At 34.7% G+C, this 26,701-nt stretch overlaps 1 protein-coding gene across 3 annotated transcripts in view; it reads left to right on the top strand.

The window, feature by feature from the left end:
• LOC121419333 (pleckstrin homology domain-containing family H member 1-like) overlaps positions 1 to 26,701 on the top strand; it is a 67,744-nt gene that overhangs the window by 37,456 nt on the left and 3,587 nt on the right. For 2 of the 3 annotated variants that reach the window (XM_041613747.1, XM_041613746.1), the window contains 22 exons: positions 2,104 to 2,187; positions 3,306 to 3,387; positions 4,118 to 5,406; positions 6,187 to 6,265; positions 6,672 to 6,766; positions 8,154 to 8,403; positions 10,125 to 10,300; positions 10,962 to 11,078; positions 11,485 to 11,641; positions 12,352 to 12,524; positions 13,432 to 13,611; positions 14,727 to 14,957; positions 15,255 to 15,425; positions 16,061 to 16,212; positions 17,517 to 17,694; positions 18,145 to 18,300; positions 18,837 to 18,934; positions 19,598 to 19,739; positions 20,197 to 20,339; positions 20,833 to 20,998; positions 22,295 to 22,372; positions 26,197 to 26,340. In XM_041613747.1, the coding sequence (XP_041469681.1) occupies positions 2,104 to 2,187; positions 3,306 to 3,387; positions 4,118 to 5,406; positions 6,187 to 6,265; positions 6,672 to 6,766; positions 8,154 to 8,403; positions 10,125 to 10,300; positions 10,962 to 11,078; positions 11,485 to 11,641; positions 12,352 to 12,524; positions 13,432 to 13,611; positions 14,727 to 14,957; positions 15,255 to 15,425; positions 16,061 to 16,212; positions 17,517 to 17,694; positions 18,145 to 18,300; positions 18,837 to 18,934; positions 19,598 to 19,739; positions 20,197 to 20,339; positions 20,833 to 20,998; positions 22,295 to 22,372; positions 26,197 to 26,340 (4,341 nt within the window). The remainder of the gene's footprint in view (positions 1 to 2,103; positions 2,188 to 3,305; positions 3,388 to 4,117; positions 5,407 to 6,186; positions 6,266 to 6,671; positions 6,767 to 8,153; positions 8,404 to 10,124; positions 10,301 to 10,961; positions 11,079 to 11,484; positions 11,642 to 12,351; positions 12,525 to 13,431; positions 13,612 to 14,726; positions 14,958 to 15,254; positions 15,426 to 16,060; positions 16,213 to 17,516; positions 17,695 to 18,144; positions 18,301 to 18,836; positions 18,935 to 19,597; positions 19,740 to 20,196; positions 20,340 to 20,832; positions 20,999 to 22,294; positions 22,373 to 26,196; positions 26,341 to 26,701) is intronic. The other variant, XM_041613748.1, reaches the window with a different exon arrangement.

The following is a 26,701-nucleotide window of genomic DNA, read 5'->3' as shown; positions in this document are numbered from 1 at the left end:
TTATAACGGCTGTTTTCGACTTGTCGTACGGCCGCTTTAGAGCAAATGTGAACGAGGTATATGTTGCATGTAAATCTGATATGTAAAATTTAACAGCAAGGTTTTGATATCACAAATTACTTATTCAACACCTGATTTGGATGAAATTATTAGTGTAATTTATTGTGTATTGTTTGATTAGCTTTTTATATTCAATACAAGAACTTTGTTGTTGAGGTGGACTTGACCTTTCATTTGCTACAACATGCCTGCAACTCCATGATCCTGGTTATGATTTTTCACATTTTGTCACTTCCTTGCCATAAAGCGGGAAGCATGTTAGAGAGTATTCAAGTTATTAATCATATTTCATGATGTTTTTGTCATGTTTGCGTGTAAGTGTGCTGGATCTCTGCCAGTTTCGTCTCTTAGATAATTGATGTGAAGGGTCTTTCAAGATCAAGTAAGAAAAAACATAGTTTTAAAGAAATATTATAGGTCTTGTTCAGAGGTGTTGTGGCTCAATTGATAAGTCTTCGGACTTTGAACCACAGGGTCTGGGGTTCAAATCCCACCACATCACTAGCGTCCTTTGGCAAGGCGTTTATCTGCATTTGCCACTCTTGACCCAGGTGTAGTAAATGGGACAATGGTACCCAGTAGGAAGGAATTCCTTGAATGCTCGATTGCCCTGATGCGCCCGATCGGGATAGCCATGCTAAATAGTATGCCAGGGAAAAAGTATGCAGAGCTAAGAAACATTTGTATTACCGGTAAGCGCTATATAAATGTTGCATATTATTATTAATTATGATTAATCCATTTACAGGTATTCCATGCCCAATACTTCATATTTATGTGCAATATATCTCCAATGGAAAACTATTCTTGTGGACAACTATTTTATTTTTATTTCATTTTGACATTTTTTCAGACCCTTGATATAAGAAGTAGATTTTATGTGATAAACTTTGAATGTTCAGACATAATTTTATGTGGATTGCTTAATTGTATAAAAGCAGCAAGTCACTATACTGCAATCTCTGAATAAATAGATAAGAAATCTAAGCCTTTCATTAGAAATGAATGATATTGAAATAAAATTGTCACTAATGGGGGAAATCTTTAAAATTCTTCTTGCTCTAAGCTGATGCACTTGTAAATATCAAGAGGGTATTCTATTCTTGAGTATTCAAAGAGTAGGGAAATGAGTGGGTGTGTTATTGGGAGATTGCCAGGTGCGTGGCCCTATGCATGCAATTAATCGACAAAAAAAGGGAAGAAAGAATTTGAAAAACACGGTAGTGAGACAAAAATGTTTTTGAAACAACTGCTCCTAAATGTCCATGTTATATAATTTCATGTTCACCTTTGTCCGTTAGGACATGGTATGCCAAATTAAACTTGGCAGATTAGATATTGAAATCACTTTTGGGGAAATACCATCAAATTAGGGTAAGATAAGAAATAAGAATTCAATCACATGGTTCCCTCATTACCATTCATTAACCTTTTTCTTGAATTTTACAACAGTGTGTCTTCCTTAAACACTCATATAAACATACCACCCACCCCCCTCCAAAAAAAAAGATCCCCACAGGATATTTCTTGTTCCCATATTGTTATCTGATTATTTCATTCCATTACCCCATGTTTTGAGGTAGAGAAGGGGCAGAGGTTCCATGAGAGTGATACAAAATTCAAGATCTGCTAGGAGCACAACCAGTACAGAGTACATTTACCTTTTCATCATGGCTTTTATTTGAGAGTAAATATATTTCTAATGGATTACAGTTTGGGTAATCCCAAATGTCATCCAGGATGAAAACAGCATTTTTTGTTCGATGGGAAAGACCTTATTAGACTTCATGTCACAGGAAAGTTAGAGAACTCATATTGTAGAGGAATCTACAAGAGCTGGGTTGGCCCTGTCATGGGAATTAAGAAAAGTAAGCTGCACTTTAGCAGTTTCACAGGTACAAATATTGAGATGCAAAAACTTCTTTGAATCCCTTACTACCATTTTTAGGCAATGAGATGATGCTTTCGTCCATGTTTCTGGCCTTTTGATCACATTTCATATCTTTTACTGATATATTGTTTTTCTTTTTTTTACATTTACAGCAAGACTTGAGAGCCCAGGAGAGCCTTGTCGTTGAGAGCAAAGTGACCAAGATCAAGAAATGGGTTGCTGCAACTGTAGGAGAGGTAATGATTAACACTCACGTTATCAGTTTAGTCTTTCTTCTGTGGATGTTGGAAACCAGGTGGATTTTTCATAAAGATAAGAGCGACTTTAAGAAAAAAAACTGGTGATCTTTTCTTTTTGTAAATGGTATACACCATTGGCGATGGATTAGCACGTAAGAAAGGCTCACCAGTCATTCTAAAGTCACTCTTAACTTATGAAGAGCTTTATGAAAAGGCCCCCAGCATACAGTGTCAACATTTCGTTAACAAAATAGTTGCACTTCCAATTGCTGTCAAAAAAATACATGTAGTATGATTTTACACTTATACCCTTGTATAACTAAAAGTAATATTATGATCAAATTGAATTGTATTCACTTGTTGTATTGTGTGATGTATTGCTGTGGTCAAACCAAATGACAGGTACACTTTTACCCAAGGACTTTAGTTAATTATTTGGGAAGTGTTTTATAATCATCAGCCCTCCCCCCTGAATATGATTTCCTAGGCCTCCAGGTCACAAAAGGTAATTCAATAAACTCACTAGTCACTATACTAATCAAATGCTTATTCTTTTTTTGGCTAGTGTTTGCGTGCACTTGATAATGGTTGATGAAAAGGGGGCTCCAACTTTAGCATTGTGATACATAATACTCGTATTGGGATTTAATCTTCAAACACTTGCTACTCACAGAGAGTAATGACATATTGATTGATATATTAATTATCTTTTTAAAAAAGTTTTTCAGGTAATTCATTATTTTATGCATTGATTTTTTATTAATTCAGGAGAAGGGGAAATAGAGTTTGTATCAATGAAGAAATGATGATCAGTGTTCTTTTATTAAGAGGACATCTTTGTAAGCAGAACATGCCAAAAGTTAAAAGTTGGCTGCATTGCTGATACCTAGCAAGAACTTAAAATCTAGACAAATTTTGCACCTCTGTGGTATGCCACCTTTAAGTGTGGTTGATCTTGATATTATTGTGGCTTAATTGTCCTGCCATTCAAGTGAAATGTATGCTACATTTTGTGTAGTCTGCCACGCACATCAACTACAATAAGAACATAATAATTTAATGCCATATGTAATACTATATTGTGTCAAGCATTTTATTTTGTATTTTCATTTCAGCTTGAAGAAGAGAACAAAAGATTGGTTATTCTAAACGAAGATGCAAATGACACAATCAGAAAACTACAACTCAGACTAAAAAGTAAGCTATCGTTATTGAGTTACTTTATTCTAATATGATAATAAATCTGTTGTGCTTTGATTTTCATACATTTTTTGTTCAAGGAATATATATCCTCTTGTTGAGTATTATATATTTCTTCATATTGAGAAGTAGAAAACAGAAGTTTACTGATATCATTCATATGTGTAGGCAAACAATCATCAGACTATGAAATAATTTCAACAAGACAAGGTGTATGAAATATCACAGAATTAAATTCATATTGAATCCTCTCACCAGAGCAGGTGCATTTGTTGAATACTGAATTGATTTTCTTTTCAACAGTATTAAACTAGACATGAAGACAATGAGTGATAGGAAGGGGAGGACGTCATTTCAATACAAAGCAAAGGATCGAATGTGTCTTCTCTTACAATTCTGTATGCGTCTACATTATAAAGTTGTAGTATTTTTATATGTTCATTATGGAGAGAAAACTTGGTTTGCTTAGGGTTTTTGGTATATGTATAATCCATTTGTCACTAGAGCCCTAATAAGAAATTGATGTACTTCAAATGAAGAAGTACCTGTAGAATAACAATCGTTAGAAATGTGTATAGTTGGAGTTTTTTTAAATAGATGTTATGCTTTTATCACTGTATATATTGATTCAATTACATCATACCCTGTTATTACAAAGATATTTTATAGCAATATTTTTTTTTAAATGACCCAAATTATTCTAATGGTTTCTGTTTCACTTGCCCAGATCAAGAGAATGGTCAATATCATGCGGACACTTCAGGGCGTTCCAACGGATCAGATGATGTGTTAGATGTTAGACCAGATTCCGCCCTTTCAGAAGATCCACCTCTTATACCAGCCAGACCCACCTCATCTAGCATCAGAGATCATCTTATAGCAGTCACCACGGAAACAGAATTGAATGGAAATGATATCCACCACAGACAGGAAGTGACTTCTGAGATATATGACAATGTTGAAGAAGAGCCTCTTTTTGCCGTTGGTCCGGTGATCAATCATGTGGAAGATGGTGCTAAGAAAGACTGGAGGACAAACCGGAATGAATCCAATTCAAACAATGGACAAGCTCTGACCCCAGGAAGTGAAATGTCAGGGTCTGAGGAAGACAACCTGATTGACAGTGCAGACCTTGATCACTCCATGTCTTTGTTATCAACATCAAGTGGTGGACTGTCACCAGATATACCCCTAGCCACACTTGCCCCTCCTCCAACCCCGTCCACACCTGTTGGAGAAGATGGAGCAAACCTTGCACAATGCTTGATCAAAGCACAGGACAAACAAACCACGAGAACAAAGCCACCACGTCGCAAATCATCAAGGAATGATGATGAAGTCATTCCATCTGCTCTATCTCTTATTGCTGACTCTGTCAGTGCAACCGCCGAGATGCTTCAGAATTCAGTCAAACCTAAGCATTTTCCCATAATGGAGCTAAATAACGGTGAAACCCTTGATATATCCCTTCCCACCTTTGAAAGAACAGTCTCCAATGCTGTCCACAATCTAGAATTTGACTCCACTTTAGAAGGTTTTGATGATGATGTCTTCTTAGAGGGTGGATATGCTCGCAGCAGTGACTATGCAGAGTTGTTGAGGACACGTTCCCTGAGCCAACAGTCTGGTCAGGATGACAGCTACCAGAGCTTGAAGAAGGTTCAGATGAAAAAGATGCAAAATGGGGTTTTAATGGAAGGTAGTCAAGACATCCTTGAGGTACCAGAGCTACCATCATCAGAAGAAGGTTATCAAAGTCTCAGGAATGTTCACGATCACTTTGACAACCTTCGAGCGAATGATGCTGTAGAGGCACTACCTGATGTTTGTGGGTATGAAGGGGGTGGCGATGAGAAGAGTAGCCCTGCTTTTGATCCAGCCTTTGACCTGGACTATGATGAGCCTCCGGACGATGATTCGTTGTTGATGGAAGAATCCGCAGATAATGCTGGAAGTCGAGAGTCTGTTGACTCTGGTAAACCTCCACCACCACCAGAAAGGAAAGCACCATCATGGGTTAGTTTAAATATGTCAGACATTTTTTCAAGAGTAGGGTTTTGTATAAAACCTGGTTCCAATCACTGTATTCTTTTTCAATCAAGCTTACACCTTATTGTCATGTCTAAAGAGTGTTGCTTAGATTTATATCAGTGAAGGGAGATAATGTGTTACATTTATAAAACCCTTCTCTCATTGATTATTTCATTGAGTTTGAAAAATGCACCTGAGATATGTTCATCTTTTCTACACAGATATAATGCACTTCTTCTTTTGTACTGCAGTTAACAGATACATTGGGGCTGTTTTAATTGAAGAGAGGTAATATTGTAGGTTTTATCAATCACACCTTTGGCAGTAGGTCTAGGTTTTGAGGTTAAATTGCAATATGTACTGATATTTTGTGAAACCAGCCTTCATTAACAATTTCTAACATTCATACTTGATTTAGTATCAATTAGATGCGTTTCTTAAATTGAATCTTGAGACAATTACAGTAATGTGATATTCTTATGATCTATAGTTTGCAGGTTCAATCTTTAGTCTGTTAACAGTCTTGAATCGTTTTATCTTTAAACTCTCAGAAAGGTATAGGGACTTTATATTGTTGCTTCTCCAAACCTGATTTAACACATAAGAGTTAGAACTTTTGCTAGACTTATTTCAATCTCCTCTTGTTGATAAGACTGCCCATAGGAATTTGTGCCTCCAGACTACTTTAGCAGTATCTAATAAGTGGTTCAAACTTTCAAAGAAGTTATAATTTTACCTTTGTTCTTCTTTTGGAACAAATTACAGGAAACCAGAATTTATGCCTTGGCTGAAAATGGTCTCAAAATGTCTCCAAGTGTCGCACCTGTTATAGATTCTTCAGTAGGTAAGTAGACTGTGGTTTGTTATCCATATAATGGGGCATGCTACTCCTTCCTAATTTGCTGAGGGGTTTTCTTAAGGGTTGATGTGCTAACAGGCATTAAATGGTGACCTTGTCACAGAATAACTTCTGTCAGATCTTTGTAAAGTAGAATTGTGCTTTTTGTGTCTTATAGTCACGTCTCCATTTGAGGCATGGTATAATGTTATGTAACAAAGCTGTCGTCTCTTATTCAAAACAGAGGCTATTCTCTTTATGATGTTAACAATTTACTTCTAAGATCATTCAAATCCTAGCATTTCAATTCTTAAAGGGTGGATGGGGAAACCCATGTATTTAAATATGTATGGTTGAGATATGAATATCATTAAATATGAAATCTCAAAATATATATTTGATTTTTTTTCAGTTACTCCTGTACCAGTTTGTCTTGTGGAAGAAGGATCAAGTACAAACAGCCTCTTTAGAGATGTGGATGTTCCAGTGTACACAACTTTAAGAGGGGTAAGATATCATTAAAAGGAGACGAAAGACACTAGTTTACCCTATGTATGTCTTCTTTTGGCCCACTGCTCATAAACTAGCTGGATTCATTGTAACTCAGTGATAATATTCAAATGAGTAGTTGGCCGAATTGCACAAAGGTTGTATACAAGTGAATAGGACATAACTAAAATGATGATGTACATGGGCAATGATCCCTTCCTCAAGTTCTGAATTCTGTACAGCAGCCTTTGTGAGAGGTTGGTCTCATCCTCCCTAGACACACCAAAAAGCTCAAGAAATTGTCATGCATGCAGATATAGATTGTGTTGGCCAGTATTTTCTAGCTTAATCCCTCTGATATTTTTACCCTGTCACTAGTGTTCTCTTAGAGTACTTTTCCTAAGACAGGTATTCCTCTCATATCTTAACATTTTGTCAGTTTTACTTAACCTTTATGTCCCTCTTTTACTCATTTGTCCAATATGTGCCCCTTCCTCTTATTGACATAACATCTATATCTCAATAATTGTCAAAATAGTCTGTAATTATCTATATCCTTATGTACCCCACGATTTCTTCCTTTTCTTCCACTCCCCTGAAATTAGTAAGGTTAGTTTCCCTTCCCCCCCCCAGATTGTGGTTTATTATGGTCGCCATATAATGCTCACATAAATCATATAGAACTGCAAATTCCTTGGCCTGATGAGAGTGAATATTTCATGAGACAAGTTAAATCCTCAAGAAAGTCAAACTCTATGTGTTGTTAATAGAAGAGTCTTCACAACTATGTTAAGTTTAACATGATATGACTCAGAAACTGAGTGAAGGAACCACTTCGTTCTATCTGTCAAAGTGGAACTGAGGGGAAGTTATTAGCACATTCCTTTGATCTTACACCTAATTAGGTTTGAAGGATTGTTTCATGTGTTCAAGATGTTCAGGAAGTACATAAATTAAAATGTCGAAGATGACAGTAAATCTTTGCAACATGAGTGAAGTTAAGAATCTATTGGTTATTTTGCTGTACATGTGTGATAAAAATCTATTTCACTCAATGTCTTTTATATCTGCATTTGTTTCATTTTCTTCTTTATATATCCCTTGTTTTAGGATTTTTACATTTAAAGTGTACACAAGGAGAAATGGATAGTTTTAATAAACACTCAAGTAGTATTTCATTTTCCTTCATTATTTTAGCCAGACCCCTGACCATCATGGTATATCTCATTATATTTTTAAAAAGTTTGGTATTCCCTCAAAATGATGATATTAATTATGGTAAAAGACTTATTCTTCTTTATTATGGGAACTTGTAATAAGGGTGTGATTCTAGCTGCATCTGGATATATACAGTTTCTCTGTATATTTTATAGTAATTGGATTTTTTATTTTATTTTTCAAACAGCGTTTGACTCTGATCCGCTCCACACCTTTCACGGGTGAATCCTCCGACTCCTCTGACGATGAATCAAGTTCCAAGCCACCCCCTCCTCCTGCCTCTCACTCTAGTCCCCATGGATCTCTCAAGTTCCTCAAGTCAAGTAAAGGAACTGGTGGAAGTCTCAAACTCACATCTTCCTCTTCAATGGGTAGTCCTAAGAAGAAGATGGCTGCAGGATCATCTTCTACTCTACCTTCAGCTGGTCAGAAGAGAGGTAAGTGATATATCAGTCATGTACTGATTCATGCAAGTAGGCTGTCAAAATGAACTACCAAGATCCTACTCGTAAAGCTGTTAATTTTCCCTCATCATTCATTAAATTGGTCTTTTGTAGTTGAGGAAATACAAAAATTTGCTGGTCAGACTCAGAAGGGAGTTGAAAATAACTACTGTAGGGCCTATGCCTGCAATTAAAACAGTCATGCCTGAACATTCTTAGCAGACAAAAGATTAAAGGGGCAAACACTCTGTGTTTATGGCTTACTCCTTCAAAATTTTGTCTAATTTGAACATATGGCACCACTATATCACAAATACTAAAGTTTAACCATGGTTTCGATCAGTGATGTGATGGAAGTTAGATACGAGAACTGTATATTTATGTTCTTCAGTTCTTGCGGTTGTCTCTGGGGTTTTTCTTACAAAAAGTTGCAATTAGCTTTTAATCTATCTCAAACTGTGTAATTAAATGATGCAAATTAAAATCAATTCAAATCTTCAGTTTGATTTGAATCCATCACAACTATTTTGGTAAGTCAGGACCTGGTATTGTCCTGTAATGTCAAGAAAACAATTGTAATCATAATTTTGCAGTGTTTGATAGATTTATGTACAAAAATGCTGACAAATATCTACTGTTTGGGAATTGTATAACTTTTGGCCACCTGTAGTTAGACAAACAATTTACATTATTCTTTAAACTCTTATACAGGAGCTATTAAATTTAAATGCATGATGAAATAACGTGTCGTCCTAATTGAAACTTTTAAGAATCATCTGCATTATACATAATACCTTTGTATGGTAGGGCATAATTAGTCAGAGTTGTAAATGCTATATGTAGTTATCAAGTGTTTGATATTGAAAGTGAAAGCCTGGATGTTGAAATTCATAAGAGACCCTGCAAACGATAATAGGAAAACACAGATAATGGTAATAAACAGGAAATCCAGATATTACATTCCTAAGAGTTTTCAGGAAAAACTTGAGATTACTTTCACTGCATGTAGTGTACTCCAGATGAAATCCTGATGTAGTATTTATGTTTTTATTACACACTATGTTGTGGGAAGGAAGATTTCTGTCAAATCTGAACTTTTAATGGTCACATCTAAAATGTGATTCAGTCATTATAAGTGGTCATGTGACAAACCCCTGATAGAATATGACAGAGGGACAGGGCATATAAGAGGTCCGTCCTAATAACCTGACAGTTTGGTAGGCTAAATATTGAGGGTGCAAGCAAGGGTACCCCATAAGCTGATTTTGACTGTGTCTTTCTGCATTAATCAATGTCAGCATCTTTCAATCTTCCTTCAGTACTGACATTGGGGATCTGAAGTGAAATGAAAATGCGTAATATTAAAGCCAGTAAAATCTTGTTGGACATCCATATTGTTAAAACTCAATAAGAACATTAATATCAGAGGAGAGGGCGTAACTGATGTTTCCAATCTGTCCCTACCTCTGTCAAGGTATTTCAACATAATTTTCCCCCTTGAATGTCATGCTCATGATCGTTTTTAATTTGATTACAGTGTTTGCACCTGCAATACACATAACCTACCATAAATCGGAAAGCCAGTATGAAATACTGGTATCATATGCAGCATAGCCAGTAAAAACTGATTGGCCATCCATTCTATTAAGCAACCTAAGAACAAGTAATTGGTGGACATGGCTTAACCTCTCTATTTTATTATTCACTTTATCTAGGTGTTTCAACCCAATCTTCAGCCTCCGATGCTGATTATTCTATACCACCTGATGCTATAAGGTCACATGATGGAAACAGCTCTGATGAACCGGAACCTAAAGCTAAGCTTCTCAAGACATGTAGTCTAGACAAAGCTTCTAAGTCAAGTTCAGATTCCCTTGATAAGTCAGACAAGGTATTTATTTATGATATTGTTGCTCAAATGCCATCTTCCGTACCCATAGTGTTTAATGCTCACAAAGTTAAGATTTTAATCCTGATGCCTGTACTTCACATTCTATCCAAAAATGGCAGTCTTAACCAAACACTTTTAACCTATGTAGACCCATATTGTGTAGGTTACACTTTGCTATCTTTTATTTTATAGAATGTGTAAATGTGTAGTTTGTTTGTTGTTGTCTGATACTTATTAGGCATTCATTCATAGTGAGAGTATTTACAGTGTAACACACTTTAATTAATGTGATTCTTGCTCTTAATGAAGAAGTAGCTCCTCATTGGGCATTGTTAGATCTTCCTAGGGATAGTGCTACGGGGGGGGGGGGGGGGGGGGGGGGGGGGCGGATTGGTGGTAGATGTGAAAAACAATCTTCCCCAGTATATGATTGTGATTAGTTTATCAAAACTTAGACTGAATTTTAGTAGCTTGTCCAGTGAAAATCATTTCCTCTTTCATGTCCTCTGAATTTGATTGTTTTTACTGAGTCACATTGAGATACTAATTTGCTTTGATAAATGTATAAGCTAGGGGGAAAAATTCAGAAAAGATGTCACTATAATGCAGCACTGTCTTTTATTTATGATAGTCAACTCATTTTAATTGTTGCTCTCTGCAGGAGCCCTTAGAGAAGGCTGGTTGGTTGACTAAATTAGGTGGTCGGGTGAAGACTTGGAAGAGACGATGGTTTGTTCTCAAAGTTGGACAGTCTGAGCTGCTCTATTACAAATCACCAGTAAGTGTATGATTCTTTCAATATCATCAGAGTCTATGCGTCCTTTTTTGGTAGAAAAATTATGAGAGATACCCTCCTAGCTCGAAAGTATAGTTACAGTTTGATATGATATTTAACTTATCTGCTTACTGAATCGACTTAGAGGGGGAATAATAAACAAAAATTATGTGTCATGTAAACCTTGCTTGTTAGAGTGACACTGCTGACCATTTTTCTAGAAGTATCATCCAAGCACACTAGCTAAACTTACTTTTCATGCGGCGAGATACATTTCATGTCCATTAAGTTAAATAGAAGGAAAGAAAAATGTACAATTATGTCTTGTAATTCTGTAATCGAGGAAGTGCACCTTGGCATTTTAGTGGCCTCATGAATTGATTAATTTTAATGAACAATTAATTAATAGAATGACACTTCAAGGAAACCCCGGGGCCAGGTTCCTCTTGACAAGTTCTGTAAGATAGCACCCTCTGAGGGTCTACAGACGTTTGAGCTAGCAACATCTAAGAGGACTTACTACCTTACTGCAGAATCACCGGCTGTCATGGAGGAATGGATTAAATGTGAGTTCTCATTAATGGTGTTTTTATTTTGATCTTGAGAAAGACTGCTAGGTTGGCAAAATTGATGCATAATCCATGTGCAAACATGTCATTGTAATTTATGGTGGGTTTTTTTTTTATTTGAAGGAGAAAGTTTTTGTATGTCATTGCAAAGGTGTGATAAACCGGTGTCTGCCTGGGATTTGATGAAAGTGCTATATTATTTCTTTGACTGATAGTGCAAACATTTTAAAGATTATATGTTATCAAACTTTGCCTGACATATGTGAACATGAGGAATACAATTTTACTACATTTAAGGAGCAAACTGTAATTTTTAGTATCATGCCAAATTATTGTAATATTCATTCCTGTATTTTCAAGTTAGGATTCAGTCTGCAATACTAATGATTTGTTTTGTAAGGACTGACATTCCTCTGAATAAGTCAACACACCCCCTTTTCCTCCATCAAAAAAGACTATTTTAGATATATTCCTTCAGATTTTGTGCTTGGACAGGAATTCTAAAAACTTTATTATTGTAAATACTACCTTCCATTCATCAAAACTGAATTATTGCAATTTCCTTTTCTTGAATGTTGACACCTCAAACCCTGCTTTATAAGTTAAGTATTTATCTCTTTTAAGAGATTTCCTCATGTACAGACTATATTTGTAGAATCTCTCATTGCTTTTGTTTGAGCTGTAATATTGTTTGTATATCTTTGCAGTAATTGAGAGAGTATTGGAGAAATACAGGAAACCAAGTGAGTTACCCTTAGCACTGCCTCAAGGTGTTACTATGCAAGGCTGGGTCACCAAGGTTAAACTAGGAAACTCTAAGAGGTGTTGGTTTGTTCTCGCTGATAGGAACCTCAAGTACTTCAAATCAGACAAAGATAAGGTAAATTATTGATTTTTTATAGGAAGTAGGCCTAATTTTCAAATTTCATATTAAATATTGAGAGACTTATTTCAAATCCTAGAGGTGATTTTTTTTTTCATTTTGTTATTTTCTTACACAATTCTTGTGAAATAAATATATTAAACCTTAAGTTATCAAGCAATCTTGCAAGAGGACATTTTATTGGTGTCATCTTTAACTTCATTTGATATTATAATTTTATTATGAATTATTGCTTTAAGTGTCATGAGAACCATTAGTGAGTCTTTACTTTGAAATAGAATCTATATTGATATGACCTTGTAGAACACTGACTTTCATAAGAATGATAATCGGCAGTCATTTACTAGTTTGTAGATTTCCGATTTGTAGATTTCATCCTATTATGACATGTTTGAGTGAAATATACAATAATGAAACAGGTGTCTTCCTGTAATGAACACTGTTGTTTACTTGGAATGTTGGATCAAAGGTGTTCATTTCTTGAAGGATAGTAAGTTACATTTCTCTCGAGTCATGAACTCTCTACAAAAAGCAGTTGAGGTTGAATAGAGGTCAAACAATGTTCATCTTATGCAATTATCATTAAAGAATAAAAAAGAAGTCAACTGCACTTATTGAAGAAACTATCACATCTTACAATTTCAGAAATAATCAGGGGATACCTGATGTTGTTTCTTGAAGATTTACAGATTTGGGAAGTAATAAAGATTGCACTCTTTATTTATCTTTTTCTAGAATCCAGATTCCCTTTATTTTATATAGCTTTATATATATTTAACATGCAAAATGAATTCATCTCTGTGGGATTTATATTTATTTGTATAATATACTTTCTTATTAACATGTATTTGCTTCCTTGGTTATTTTCTCATTACAAGTATACACTGCATTTTGTTTCTTTCAGTCTCCCCTTGGGTCAATAGATATGAGAGAAGCATCTGTTTCTGAGGTTGACCAATCAGCTGTATCTGATGATGAAGGAGATGAGAAGACAGAACCAACAAAGTTTACTCTCTCAATTATTTCTCGTAAGCCAGATAAACAAAGTACAACCTTCCTCAACTATTCATCACAAGAAGAAAAGGTTTGTTTACATCTTTAGTATTTGCATAGCATCATGCTAGTTTAGAATGTTTCAAGATGAATAAGGAATAACATATTGAATTGTGGTATCCTGTATATACTATTCATAGTAAAGAAGTTTGAAAACATTGTTGGTACAAAAATGGTATTCGCTATTGTTTTGATTAATCAAGAATTTTTTATTTTTTTGTATCAATATAATTTTTGTGTATGTGTCCAGAATAGAATAGGATCAAGCACCCTAAGTTTGAATGGAAATGGCTTATGTGAAATGGTGGAACTTGAATTAATTTTTTTTAGATTCAAATGCTTTTATAATAAATCTGAATCTTTAATCTGAAAGTTTGTCATGTGATGGTTGTGGTTGTATTATATAATCATTGTGATTATTGGATATGTAATAATAGGATTTCAATAATTATCATATATTGCATATATTTTGGTCACTCTATAAATCACAGTTATAGGTTTAGTATATGAAAGTCATTTGTCTTTTTGGTATCTGTTATCAGGTGCAATATAATTTCAAATTAATCTCAATTGATGAAAGGAGACCTGTAAGGATTATTGAAACCTAATTGTTCATTATGTGTCATCAATTATATATTCTGTGATTGCTTTCATTATCTTATTTTTTATTTTGTTTATGTATTGCATATTGATAATCTTGATTGAAAAAAAAACACTTTGTAAATGCAAGTTTCATTTTCTGTTTGTAAATATAATTTGTTCTTCTTAAATTACTTATCATCATCTAGGTTGCATTATATTTCTATTTGAATCAACTAGTAGTAATTTAAGTATATAGTATATCATTCATTAAGTCCATAAAGAAGCTGAAAGGTAATGGTAAAGATCTTGTAAATTGGTTGATAAGTCTCCAGAGTTTAAACTACAAGTATTAACATTCTTTTAACAAAGCCTTAATGTACATTTGCCTTTCTCCACCAATGTGAAGTAAGTAGGTACCCCAGATTGAAAGAAATTACTTGAATGCTCATGTACTTTATTACAATATATTTGGGCTAAAGCCAGAATAATAAGATTCCCAGCACTTTGACACATTTGTATTAAGCTTTAAATGTTGCATATGTTTATTATTATTTTGGTATTTAGGATTCCTGGTTGTATCATCTTATGGTTGCAAGTGGTGGGAGTGGCAGCAGCTCACCTGATGGTGGTACGGAATTTGAAAACATCATCAAGAAGTTGATGAACAGTGAGAACCCCCTCTCTAGTCCACTTTGGAAGCATCCTGTCATGTTGTATTCAAAGGAGAGTCGGGATCGCCCCCTCACCACACTACTATCTGATGCTCTTAGCAGAGAGGCTGTCAAATTTAGTAAGGTAAGGAGTGGGAAAAATAAGAAATATATATTATCACATTTGGAAGTCAATTTAGCTTATTCAGGAATGAAAAATAAAATAGTATTCTTAACTATGAAGACCTGAGAAATGGGCCCAGTAAATAAAAGAAACACATTCAGATTTGACATTTCAGGCTTCTTGAAAAAAAAAATCTATATTACAGCACCAAAACCGTATTTGAAACTGTCATATTCCTAGCTTTGCAGGTTTTATATTACTTTGTGAATGTGTATTTTAAAATGGTAATCAGTAGTAAATGTTTCCATTCTTTTCCAGGCATGTAATTTATTCATTAGTTCATCAGTGGACATGCCTGCTGTGGACTATCATGTCAACCTGGCCCAGAATGCATTGCAAACTGGTCTATCTCATACCGAGCTTCAAAATGAAATGTACTGTCAACTGATTAAACAAACCAATCACAGACCAGCATTAACAAAAGCAGTGGTAAGAAATCAGTCTTATTCTCAGAACACATTTATTTCACATGGGATATGATGTTTACTATCTTATTTGAACATTGAAAACAAGTATTGGTTTCATCTTTATAATAATTCTAAATAATTCTATTCATTAAATTTTCAAGAAAAAGTGTTGTTGATGAAAATGTTTTACTTTGTTTAATGCATACATGTCTTCATTACAAATGAATAAAAAAAAACCAGAACGTGATCTATAGAATCTTTAAAAGATAGATGTGTACTTAATTAGTAAAAATCCATATTTAAGATTTTTGTATTTCTTGGTCATTCCAGTATGTAGTTGCAAGATAAATGATTGGATTTATTTATCTTGCAGTAAATAAGGAACCATTCACAAATGAACCTCAAAATTGGTTCATGTATCGATATGTGAGTGATTTTGGGTCACAAGGGCAAATGTCTTAGAAGTCACGACTTCTTGTCACAATAACCTTAAATGATACAGTAAAATCAAAATTAACTATTCAGTTATACCTTAACTTGGGAGGGACAATCTGATGACATTTTTTTTAAGTTAATAGATATCTGGCATGGTGGAGGTATTGATTTGACTTTTGCACAGTGAAGAACTTAGTTTTTCTTTCTTTTATTTTTTTTTAGAGTGCTGATGATAGTACAGGAGATAATTCATCAAGTAATCATGTGATCAGTCAAGCATGGCAGCTACTAGCCATGATATGTCAGCTCTTTCTTCCTTCTCATCAGTTTATGTGGCTTCTCAAAACACATCTACAAAGATTAGCTAACTCAAAGTAAGTATCAATTTGTTAAAGGTCAAGTCCACCCCAGAAAAAAATTGATTTTAATCAATAGAGAGAAATCAAACAAGCATAACACTGAAAATTTTATCAAAATCGGATGTAAAATAAGAAAGTTATGACATTTATAGTTTCACTTATTGTTCACAAAACAATTATATACACAACTCAGTGAAATGCAATGAGAGAGTCGATGATGTCCCTCACTCACTATTTCTTTTGATTTTTATTGTTTGAATTATACAATATTTCAATTCCTACAGCAATAAGGACCAATTTGACTGAACATTAAAATGTTAAAACAATGGTAATGCCATAGGTTCAGGGAGGAATTGAAGAAAAAATTCACAGGACAACACAGAGGAAATTGGTATATTTCATATAACAAAATAGAGAGTCAAAAGGGGCCTAAGCTTTCGATCCTAGCAGAATCTTCTTCGGAGGCAAAATGACAAACATAAACTTTATATGTTTGTCATTTTGCCTCCGAAGAAGATTCTGCTAGGATCAAAAGCTTAGGCCCCTTTTGACTCTCTATTTTACTCCATTGGCTCTTTTTTTAGATAAGCAGTTTTCAGCAGCTTCTTTTGCCATATAACAAAATACAAAAGAAATAGTGAGTGTGTAATGTCATTAGTCCCCTTATTTGGATACCGACCAGGATATGAATAAAGTTGTTTTGTAAAATTAAGCGAAAATTCAAAATTTGTAAAATGGTTCCAATTTTTTCTGACTTATGATTTTCATTACAGATTGATTATGCGATCTTAAACACATAGGAGTAATGCCGAAAATTTGTTTACAAATTATAATTTCCCCCTATAAAAGCCTCTTTATTTATTAAAATTGAAAATGTTATAATTTTCTTGTTTTACATCTGATTTTGATGAAACTTTCAGTGTTATGCTTGTTTTACATTTTTCTTTTTTATTCAAATCAACTTTTTGTTGGGGTGGACTTGTCCTTTAAAGTTTTCCAAATTGTTTCTTTGGAAAGTGCATTTAGCCAGTCATATGATTTTTTTAAAGTTGATGATTATATATTTATGAATTCAATCATTTAAATTATTTGAATAATGATTAATAATGTAAGAATTCATGAATCTCTTTTTTAATTATGTATTTGTTTATTGCTTTCTATTTATTGTATTTTTATGGCAGTTTACGCTTTTCAATTATTTTAATTTTTTTCCAAGGGGGAATGGATCAGGTTTTAACTAATAGATAACTGATCTTGATACAGTTTTGATAACTGTGATAAAAGATAATAGCAATTTTTCTTTCTTTCTTCCATAACAGAACTGAAGGAGGGAAATATGCCATATTCTGTCAGCGATCAGTAGAACGTACCAACAGGAATGGAAGAAGAGAGGCCAGACCATCTAAGCTTGAGGTCTTATCTATAGTACAGAGACATCCATATTATCACTCTAAACCTATCAGCATTCCAGTTCACTTTGCTAATAATACTTATCAGGTGTGGTAAATCAAATCAACTTACTTTGAGAAAGTTTTTGAAATTAGTATTTTTTTCAATGAGTCCAAGACTGGAATTATGTATTTTGAGAACTAATATCAATTCAATATCATTGGAACAGGAGACAGGAGTGGGTTGAAAATGTCTTGTATATGATGTTGTATGATGTTGTTTTCTATCACACTATTTATAATATGTGGTGTGATGAATTTGCTATATTATTTGTTCTAAATATGCAAAGGAATATCTTTCTAAAGTTTGGAATAAGACTCACAGGTCAATGAAATATACAATTACACTTCTTGCAAACAGCTTCAGGAGATGGGGGGGAGCTAAATTTCATTATTTCTTACTTTGTATCATATCTTACTATTTTTTTTTAACTCTGACTGTTGTATATTGGATGTGTCATATAACAGATATATTTTTGTATTGTCTATTTTTGATCAGGTTGTAGGCTTTGACAGTTCAATGACTATCAAGGAGTTCTTACGTCAGCTGAACCATCACAGCGGAATGAGATCAGAAGAGGAATCAGGTTTTGCTCTGTTTACTGATGACCCATCTGGGAAACAGATCCAGCATTGCTTGCAAACAAACGTCAAGGTAATGAGATATTCTCCCAACAATTAATCAATCCAATATTTATTCTGTCATTCATATAAGCTTGAATAGATACCACCTGATTTTGGGTGAAAGATTTACTGGGAGCCACTTCAACCTTTGTGTCCATATATATTTTTTATATAAATCTGTCTGTACTACTGTATAGGAAACTCTGCATTATGTGTATTTTCAGTATTTTCCCAGTTTCTTGGGGATTCAGAGTTGACTGATTATGTTGTGATATCTCATCATGATAGAGGACTATCTCATCATGATAGAGGACTATCTCATCATGATAGAGGACTATCTCATCATCATAGAGGACTATCTCATCATCATAGAGGACTATCTCATCATCATAGAGGACTATCTCATCATCATAGAGGACTATCTCATCATCATAGAGGACTATCTCATCATCATAGAGGACTATCTCATCATCATAGAGGACTATTTTATTTACACAATCATGCTAAATTAGTTTTATGCTGCTCCTTGTCAATATATTTTATTTATGTATCAATCTTATTGAATAGATATGTGATGTCATCTCAAAGTGGGAACAAGCTTTCAAGGAATGCAAAGCAGGCAAGAAAGATGGCTCAAAGATCATCAGACTTACATACAAACATAAGTAAGAATAATTGTTCTTACGATACCACAAGCTATGTTTCAGTCAAATCTTATCAATGCATGAGAATTGGAAATGAAATTCCCAGTTGAAGTACATTTTGAGTTATAAAACAAATTTAATTTCATTTTCATTAAACAAGGTGCAATTCATTTTTGCAAGAATTTCAACCATGTTGAAGAATTATTCACATTTGAATGATGCTATTAAGGTCATTAAACTTGCTACTAAGGTCTACATAGTATTGTTACCATACATTTTTTAAATTTCCCATTGATATTAATGCTAATAACAAAATATTGTGCTCTGATATAATGTGAGAAAAATACATAGAGGACATATCTTCTCTGTAGAAGCTTTGTACTTCATCTGAGACATCGCAGTTGTAATGAAACATACATATTCATTTATATGTATGACCTGGGGCCTGTTTCATAAAGGACTTGCAACTGTTATAACTTTGCCATTGTGGCAACTACCATGGTAACAGGGCTCAGTAGCCAATCAAAATCAAGTTTGCTATGGTAGTTGCCATAATGGCAAAGTTACAACAGTTGTAACTCTTTATGAAACCGTCCCAAGGTCGACAAATTACATCGAACCTTCTTGCTCGTTGTCCATTTTAAAGATTCACTTTGTATCAATGTTGTTTTGTTTTCTTCACAGAGAATACCAGAAACAATGTAGTCACAGTGAGACAGATAGAGAACGATTGTTATTAGCATATCAAGTTAATTCAGATCTTGTTGCTGGAAGGTTTCCCGTTAGTAAAGAAATGGCATTGGAATTAGCATCATTAATGGCTCAGGTAAGCTGTTCCCTTCCCCCATCTTCCCCTCTTTCTCTTTTCTTTTCTTTCTGGAATTGTCTGTGAATTCACAAATTTAATTTGCTACATGTAGATACCAGTCCTTCATTTATTTATGACAATAAAATCTGAATGTTATAAGATAAAAAGGTTGTATGTTGCTATTTTAATTTTATGCAGTGATTTTTTTTTTTGGGGGGGTTCATAAATGCAAGATAATAATACTAATGGTATATAGCACATATCACATTATGTCATAATGTCCCTATGTGCTCCCAAAGGACTTGGATATTGTTACTCTGTCTTTAAGTATGTATGTGCTATTGCATTGCATGTTTTATGATAGATATTATTTACATGCTCCAAGTACTAAGTCATTCCCAAGAGTATCTTTTTTAATGTAATAGTTATGATGAAATAATATTATTACTCTTTCTCTCTTTTTCTCCGTATCTAGGTTGATTTAGGTGATTGTAAATTAGGTTCAACTTCTGAACCTTCCTCTGGTCCTGTTAGCTCAGCTAGTAATCAAACATTAGAAACCATCCTGGAAAGGTTCTATCCCATCAGGTATCAACCAGCTGCAGAAAATGAAAGAAGGTGAGATAAAACTAGTGTATCTATAAAAAATATTCATCATGGGCATATGACTATCACATATTTGTTACCTTTTTTCCTGTAGCCATGTTGTATTCTTGATTTCTTCTAAATGGTTTCATGTTCTGTTTCTGTTTGTGGTAACTCCCGTAGGAACTCGGCAGGACAGCATTTTTTGCTGGTAAACGCCAAGCTGGTATATAACCAATTACCTTGGAAACATTTTACGTCTAGGTTAATCAGTCACAGTGGCTGACGTAATAGATGACAGATATCACTCTTGGGCATTTTTATCAAAGTGGAGACAATGGCAGAGTTGGGTTTCATGTGTTGTTTTTGTGTGGTAACTTACTGTTTATGGGGCTGCATGTAGATCATTTTCTGCTCATTAAGATATACTGTGAAAAAGAACATTGTTTACCCATTGGATATGCCCTTTAAACACTCCTATGATCAAACTAGAGAATTATCACCATCCTCTACATTCATGTCACAGGAAGCTGAAACACAAGATAAACGAGAAGTGGAATGAACTTAGAGGGCGTAGTCAGACTGAGTGTATCCGTATCTATGTGACGGTCCTCAGGAAATGGAGGCACTTTGGAGCGTACGTCATACCCGCCACTGTGAGTCTCTCGTTTGGCAGTTTTCCAAGTATACAGGTAGGGTAGAGGGGGGTTGATTGGGGTATCGGATGGCATCGTGGCTCTGAGGCATTATGGGTAATGGACACTTGCATGGAGCTCAATGGCTGGATTGGATGACAAATTAAACCTAGCCACTTAAGAATTGCCTCGGGAGAGGTTTTATACATCGATGTAAATTCAGGTTAAGTCAGTCATCATTTTTTCTTCTAAAGAGGTCAAGATTTGTGTTTATTCGTGGGAATTTGCAATGATCAGTCATGTATACATGTAATTGTCAAACGATATATAAAGATACTTGATAGTATTATATTTTTTTTTTGCAAGATAATAGCCCCTGTAGATAATTTTTTTCATGAAAGCACTTGTCCTACATATATGGGATTCATCAGTATTAAAATATGAAATAACAATCCTCATTTCCATTTTCAAACAAGTTCTCTATAGAAATATAGAGAAATTGTTGTCTTATTGAATAAGATTACATTATTTGCCATCCTTTCCAATTCAATTTTAAACTATCAGCAACACAATTTCTTATAATTTCAGGAATTGATATTTTCAAAATATCCTGCCTACAATTAGAGAACGAATTACCATTCTTTTAATTTTCAATTAATGTACAATTTCTATTCCATTTTGAGGATAGTTTTATTATCTGGCCTTATGAATGTAATATTGTCAAAAGCCTGAATTGGTAAATGAATTGTTAAATATAATTTTCTAATTTTATTCAGATGTATTATTTTATATACATTATTGAATCTTGCCAACTCAGTTAAGTGCTTATGTTGCACTTCAGATAAAGATTGATTTATTAAAAATATGACATTGTGCATCTGCATTATGAATCTAGGTATTCATATTTTGTCTTCATTTCATGGTATCCCTTGATTTTGATGAAAATAATAGGCTTCTCTATTGGACAACTGTCACAAGGGCTTTGGATTTGTCCTCCGAGAGAGTTGCTTTCAATGGAGCTATCCTTTTAAAGTAATCTTGGTTCAGGGGCTTTGATAGGTGGGATGTAGTAACTGAAGGGGTCATCCTGATATACTATAAATCCTGGTTTAATTAAGGGGGTAGTTACCCTCACATCCACCCTTCTCCTCCTGCTCTCTTAATTCACAAAACATGGCATTGTTATCAAGTCATCAACCTCATTGTCAGAGGGTCTTTGACTGTATGATAGGGGATGTGCATCTTGCTGCTTGTGCATGCTAATCTGTTCCATGCATGAGCATCCATACAGAGTATATGAACTCTTTTCATCTATTCATACTGATTGATATTATTCTTACTATGTGTTTACAGTGCAAGTATGGAAAACAGGAACGAGTCTGGCTGACTGTCTGTGAGAATGGTCTCAGTATCTTAGAGTTCAATTCACTTGTGAGTATCTCAACACATGAGTTGTTTACAATCCTCTTCTAGCAGTAAATCTCTATTTTACTTCCTCAACCATTTAAACAGTAAATCCACCTTGGCTACGGAACAATGGCTGTAACACAGAACATAAGAAAACAGATTGATGAAAGATTGAAAGGATCATATAGTCAGGCAGCATATGTCATCTACTTCGACAAATTGGCTAAGTCTGATTTTTCACTTTTATGTGATTGGTGACATCACAAGGAACAACTTTCAACTTGGTGACAAATTTCTAATGGTCATCTTGACCATGTGAGGGGTCAAAATGTGGTCAAATGGGGTCAATTTTTGAAATTGCCCCGATCGTGTCAAGTCATACATCAAATTGTTTGTTTTGTTATACTGAACAAAAAAGTGTACATAGATATGTACTCTTGACCTCCTGTTAAAAAGTTATGACCGGAAAGGTCGAAAGGTCAACGAACTTTCGGTAAATGGCAAATTACACTGAAATTAATAAGAAAGCTCCTTTTCCGTGTTTTTATGCATGTGTGTACTTTTTTTTATTTTCGATTTGATAAGTCCATCGTCAAAGGTCCTTATCCGGAAGATATGAATGGTCAATACAAGGTCAGGGAAAAGTCAAAAGGTCAACAAACTTTCATTGGTAGCCAAAATACACTAAAAGCGGTTAGAATCTAAGAAGTAATTGGTTCTTTATTTTGAAAAGACTCTCTATCTAAGAAGACATCCATTAGAAAAAGGGGTCAAATGTGCTCACTTGAGAACAAAATAGAGATAGACGTTGCATACATTCAGTAGTATTGCAGGAATACTTTGAAATGACTTGGGCCTAATGCCCTTAAAATCGTATCTTCTTCATGATGTTATAAGTGCATCCAGCTCTTTCAGAGTTTCTTGATTTAGGAATTCAATTCAAGTTCAATTCATTTTCCATTTACTAGTCTTTGATATGGATAGAAACATTTCATCCATTTGCTTTGTACAGAATATTTTAATCAGTATTGTAATGTATTGGGGTATAAATATGTAATACTATGTTAAAAGAATAAACACATCGATTGATCAGTGCTTCTAGCTCCTAAAAAAGATGCCTAATATCTTATTTGGATTAACTTGCGAATAAGATAATGAGGTTAGGATTGAGGATGATATGATAGGTAGGGCTCCAATTGCTCCTTAATTAATTACAATGTGTGACGTTATTTCTGACAATTAAGAGGCAACTTCGTACAGGCATGCACATTGTGATCAGTCATGTGTGTCCATCATGCTAATGTGATATATTCTGACCATTACTCATTCTCTGGAGCCAAGAAGGACTACACATTTCTGATTTTGTGCTGCCATTGTGACTGCTTGTTCTATTTTTTCCCCGGATTTGATCAAGTGTGTTTTTTCCCAGAGCATACAACATGAGACTAAACTTAATACCAGTTCTCACAGCTGCCCCAGAAATTGTGAAGACTTGAATTTTTACTGAAAAATAAATATAAATTGACCAAAAGTATGCACGAAATCCTTAAATTCCACGTTGCAAAATGCAAAAGGGCCCCCAATGATAAGCTCAGAACAGCACATGCACCAGAAATGTATAGCCCTTCTTGGCTTCAGAGATCGAGTAATGGTCAGGATATCACATCCGCATATAAATGGACACCCATGACTACAATGAGCATACCTGCACGATCGATGTTACCTCTTTGCCAGAAATAATATAACCGTCACACATTAGAACTAATTGAGGAGCAATTGGAACCCAACTTATCATCCTCAATCCTAACCTCATTATCTTATTCGCAAGTTAATGAAAATGAAATGTTAGGCATCTTTCTTAGGAGCTGGGAGCACTGATCAATCGATTTTTTTTGTGTGTGTTAACATAGTATTTATACCCCAATACATTACAATAATTTAAGGTAATTAAGATATTCTGTACAAAGCAAATGAAGAAAATACTTCTTTACATATAAGACTATTGAAAATGAATTTAACTTGAATTGAATTCCTAAATAAATAAATTTTTAAAAAATCAGAAAGAGCTGGTTGCACTTATTACACCATGATGATGATAAGATTTTAAGGGCATAATGGTGTCAAGTCGTTTCAGAGTATTAATGCAATACCATGATACCACACTGAATGAATGTATTCAACGTCTATCTCTGTTTATCTGTTTTTTCCCCAAACAACCACATTTGACCCCTTTATATATAATGTCTTCTTAGATAGAGACTTTTCAAAACAAAGCACCCACGAAAAATAAGACTTCTAAAATTCTAACCACTATTAGACCCCTGTTACATCTGAAAGTTTCCTACCCGAGACCCGACCGAGTCCACTTGCAACCTTGACTGGATTATTGGTGGATTAGCTTCGCGAACGGACCGAGTCCGAAATGTGGTCTGTTTACATCACAGTGTTCATTCCCTCCCCTATCGCCCTATCTGTACTGTTTCGAGCAGCATCCGATTGATGACACCTTTAAAAGGCGCTCTCATTTAGGCTCCGAATAATTCGCGCGCGCTAATTGAAGTTACCCGAGATTCTGAAAGAATGCTGATGATCCCAGCAGTCGTTGAAGATATGATCGACTTGAAAAGGATACGTTTAAAATGCTTCTTTTCACTCAAATCAAAGACTTCATCAATCACAATTCACATGTCGCATGTCACAAAAACATTTGAAGAACGACGGGGCTGGGGAGGGGATAGCGCGCGCTATGACGTAATTTGACAGCTGGCGAACGGACCGAGATAGGTTCGAAAGCTTGTGTGCGTTTACATCTACGAATCGGTGGACCGGGGCCGGCCCGATACCTACCCGAGACTACCTCTGGATGTGGTCTCGGGTAGGTTCGCTAAAAGGTGGCCCGAGGTAGGTTTGGGATGTTTACATCTGATTTCTTTCCGACCCGAGGTAGGCCCCGGGCCGGCCCGAGGTAGGGAATCTCTCAGATGTAACAGGGGTCTTAGTGTATTTTGACTTCTAATGAAAGTTTGTTGACCTTTTGACCTTTCCCTGACCTTGTCTTGACCCTTTATATCTTCTGGATAAGAACCTCTGACGATGGACTTATCAAACTCGAAAATAAAAAAAGTACACACATGCATAAGAACACGGAAAGGAGCTTTCTTAACAATTTCAGTCTAATTTGCCATTGCCGAAAGTTCGTTGACCTTTTGACCTTTCCGGTCATAACTTTTTAACGGAAGGTCAAGAGTATATGGTTGTGTACACTTTATTGTTTAGTATAACAAGACAAACAATTTGATGTATGACTCGACACAATCGGGGCAATTTCAAAAATTTACCCCTATTGACCACATTTTGACCCCTCACATGGTCAAGATGACCATTAGAAATTTGTCACCAAGTTGAAAGTTGTTCCTTGTGATGTCACCAATCATATAAAAGTGAAAAATCAGACTTAGCCAAATTTTCGAAGTAGCCGGCAAATCATGACATATGCTGCCTGACTAATAACCACAATCATATTTATAGCACCTATAACTTTATCAGCAATGCAGATAATCAGAAAAGAAAATAATGAGAAACAATTAGTGTTGAAATGAGAGTGCTACCTCTATGCAAGTCTCCCATTGGTAATGTTGTGAGTCTCCAATGGTTTCTCCTATATAACTACTGAATATCATTTTTCCTCTGAGCAGTAGTCAGATATTGAATTATACTACTCTTCAAATATGATCAACTGAATAAAAAATCACACATACATGTAAAAGCTGAAATAGTGAGACACCCACCTTGTTACATTGAGAAAGGTCGACACCTCACATGCTTTGCTCTTATTTTGTTCATTTCAGGAGGATAAGATCTCGTATCCCTTATCATCCATTGTTACGTTTGGAGGTTGTCGTGACGACTTCATGCTGGTAGTAAGAAAACAAACAGAAGATGATTCTGACTTCACTACAGATAAGCTGATGTTTGACATGACAAAAGCAAAGGTCAGTACTTACTATTTCTCAAAAGCTAATTTGAAAAGAAATAAAACCCTCATCATTTGATTTAGACATGCTTTCTGATACCTGCATAAGATAAGCATAGAGTTGATTATTGTGTTTTAATTCTTGAAAAGACAATATCATTTTGTTACATGTATTTCTGGTGATTATTTGACATATTTGGAGATATAAACACAGGAGTTTACATATTTAGTTTAAACTGTTAGAATAAGATATCTTGAAGTTGGACATTGAATTCTACTTTATAAAATGAATGCTTGCATTAATTTTACAATTTTTTGTTAAATATAAAGTAATGATCTTTTGACATTGCTGATCCATTTCTAATAGATGGTATCATGTA

The sequence above is a fragment of the Lytechinus variegatus genome, chromosome 7, assembly GCF_018143015.1.
Source record: "Lytechinus variegatus isolate NC3 chromosome 7, Lvar_3.0, whole genome shotgun sequence".
NCBI lineage: Eukaryota > Metazoa > Echinodermata > Echinoidea > Temnopleuroida > Toxopneustidae > Lytechinus > Lytechinus variegatus.
The sequence above is the reverse complement of the archived record's forward strand: the minus strand, read 5'-3'. Positions and strand labels throughout refer to the sequence as shown.